At 66.2% G+C, this 2,500-nt stretch overlaps 1 protein-coding gene across 1 annotated transcript in view; it reads right to left on the reverse strand.

Annotated features, from left to right (window-relative positions):
* Positions 1-312: 312 nt before the first annotated feature.
* The window catches only part of MNEG_14949 (hypothetical protein), a gene marked incomplete at both ends in the record, with an annotated part of 3,299 nt that continues 1,111 nt past the window's right edge, over positions 313-2,500 (reverse strand). The window contains 5 exons of the mRNA XM_014036580.1: positions 313-394; positions 687-781; positions 1,064-1,537; positions 1,939-2,050; positions 2,399-2,500. The exon at positions 2,399-2,500 is cut by the window's right edge and continues 93 nt beyond it. Of these exons, the coding sequence (XP_013892034.1) occupies positions 313-394; positions 687-781; positions 1,064-1,537; positions 1,939-2,050; positions 2,399-2,500 (865 nt within the window). The remainder of the gene's footprint in view (positions 395-686; positions 782-1,063; positions 1,538-1,938; positions 2,051-2,398) is intronic.

The following is a 2,500-nucleotide window of genomic DNA, read 5'->3' on the forward strand; positions in this document are numbered from 1 at the left end:
ATAGATGTGAGGAGGGTGGGGGTGGGGGTGAAGAACGAAGGGACTGGGGGTCCCCCGGCGTGGAAGGTTCAGAGTTGGTTTGGGAGCGGACATGGCCGAGTTTCAGGACGAGGCGACGAGGAGCAAATGCGTGGGGGCTGATCGCCCCTCATGGACGCTGCGGCAACGCACGACTCGTGCATGTGGGGGCCAAAGCGGTCCAAAACACCGCGGGGGCGCCGCTGAGTCTCCCCCCTAACCTCCTGCACGTGCCGGCCCCCGAGCGCGTGATGGCGCCCCACACTCTCGAAAACCCCCACACTAGACCAAGCATCAATTTTGAATTTGAATCCTGCCGCCCACGTCTCCCAGGCGCTGCTCCACGAAGTCTATGCGCGTGTTGCAGACGCGATGCCTGCGGGTGTGAAAGGATGGCATCTGGTCGGGGTTTGAGGCAGGGCTGGGGGCGACGCATCACCTTTGCTGCAAATGATGTTTTCAGCCAGCCCTTTGTGGCGAACGAAATCTGCAGAGCTGCTGCAACCATCGGCATGTGCGCCAGCGCGGTAAAGGGGTGCCCGGCTGGCATGCCTCCACGCGAGGGAAGCAGGGGGCGCTGCTGCGCCCTGGGGAGGGCTCTGCCCAAAGAGGATGTCCTCTTGAGGCGGCGGCGGAAGGTTGGGGGACGCGTGCGCCGCTTCGCCCACCTGTACACCAGCTCGCACCACTCCCCCCGCATGTCCCACCACACCACCCTCGCGGCCAGCCACTTGGCCACGTACTCCATCCCGTGGCGCAGCGCCTGCGGGGCGGACATTTTGCTGAGATTCAGCGGCCGGAAGCGCCTGGAGGCGCTTTGAAGCTCCTGTGGACGCTTTGAAAGCGTCTGTCAGGGGCCCTGCTTTTGGTGGTCCTGGAGGCTCCCAACTCATTGAGACGGCGCTCGGGCGAACAGTGCCCTGAGCATCACATGCTTCACGGGCGCTGAGCGCTGTGGCGCCTTGCTTGCTGCCGCATCGGAGCCTAAAGTATTAGAGCGGCACGCGTGACAGCTGCCGACCAATTCCCGCACCGCGCCACACACCTGCGACGCGCCCTCCAGCAGGCTGCCCAGCAGCTCCGCCGCAGCACCGCCCGCGCCCGCGCCTGCGCCCGGCCCCGCGCCGCCGCCGCCGCCGCCTCTCAAGAGGCTCTCGGTGAAGGCGCCCGACGGCCCGCTCGCGCCGCCCCTGCCGCCGGCGCCGCTGTCCGTCGGACCAAAAGGGTTGGCCGCGCCGGCGCCCCTCGCCCCTCCCGCCGGGCTGCCTCCCAAGAACGGGTTGTCCCCGCCGCGGCCCTGCGCGGGCGAGCTGCCCGGCTGGAAGGGGTTCGCGCCGCCCCCGCCCGATGAGCCGGCGGTGCTGCCGCCGCGCGAGTGGCCGCCCCTGGCCCCGCCGTTGGCCGCGCCGCCGCCGCTGCCTGTGATACCGCCGCCGTCGTCGCCGTTGGAGGGGGCCCTGCTGCCGACGGCCAGCCGCGAGGCGTCCTGCCACCTCTGGCCGACAGATAGCGCCATGGGCTGCGGTCAGACGGGAGGAGATAAATGATTGTGTCAGCAGGGATCGCACATTTGAAGCAGCCCAGGCGACAGCTGAAGTTGGTCGTTGCACTCATCTAACATTATACTATCGAATAATTGTAGCTCACGCAAACTTGACATTCAAAAAGCTCCACAGATCTGATGGCTGGCGGCTGCAAGCTGCATGCTGACAATGCCTCCCAGACCTCCGGTGATCAAGCAATTAGCACAGGAACAACGCGCGGCCTGCGCCGGTAACTGCATGGCGTCCACTATGACATCACAGGGAGGCGTTTCCCAGCGGCACCCCCTTATGACTGCTGCTACGTCCGCGCGGCCCGCTTCCGGTTGCACACGCACAAAGCCCGTCACGCCCTACATCCCTGGTGCCCACACGCCACCCAGCAACGCCACCCTCGACGCGCCTGCAGGGTGGCCTCCAGGTAACCCAGTGACGCCAGCATGACAGCCACCGCCTCCGGAGTGAGGGCCCCCACCTCGCGGAAAGAGGGCCTGGGGTGGGGTTGTGTGGCGAGCAAGGCGCAGAAAAATAGATGCTTTGCTGGGATAAGTTGCGGGTTCTAGCACATTAGCTGGAGAAGCCGCGCGTGTGGTGTGCAAGTGTGTGCGTCCGAACGTGCGCCAATGAGGGCAATTAAACACGTGTGGTGCGCGCGTCAGGCGGCCAGGCGTGGCGACTCCAAATTTATGCAGGCCAAGAACAGCTTGCCCTACCATCTTAAAACCCTGCAGCCCCGCTGAAAGAACGCGCGCTCCCGCCCCGCCGGTGAGCGACACACGGCCCGCTGGGAAACAACAACTCCAGGGAACAACAAGGGTCGCAGAGCCGAGGCTGCTCACTCCGCCTCGATGCGCGGCACCGAGTCCAGCCACCTCTTGCTGCCGGCCGGCGGCAGCCGGGTGGGCAGGCCCGGGAGCGCTGACTCAGCATCCTCCTGCTTC

Source organism: Monoraphidium neglectum (genome assembly GCF_000611645.1).
Source record: "Monoraphidium neglectum strain SAG 48.87 unplaced genomic scaffold scaffold04898, whole genome shotgun sequence".
NCBI classification, from domain to species: domain Eukaryota; kingdom Viridiplantae; phylum Chlorophyta; class Chlorophyceae; order Sphaeropleales; family Selenastraceae; genus Monoraphidium; species Monoraphidium neglectum.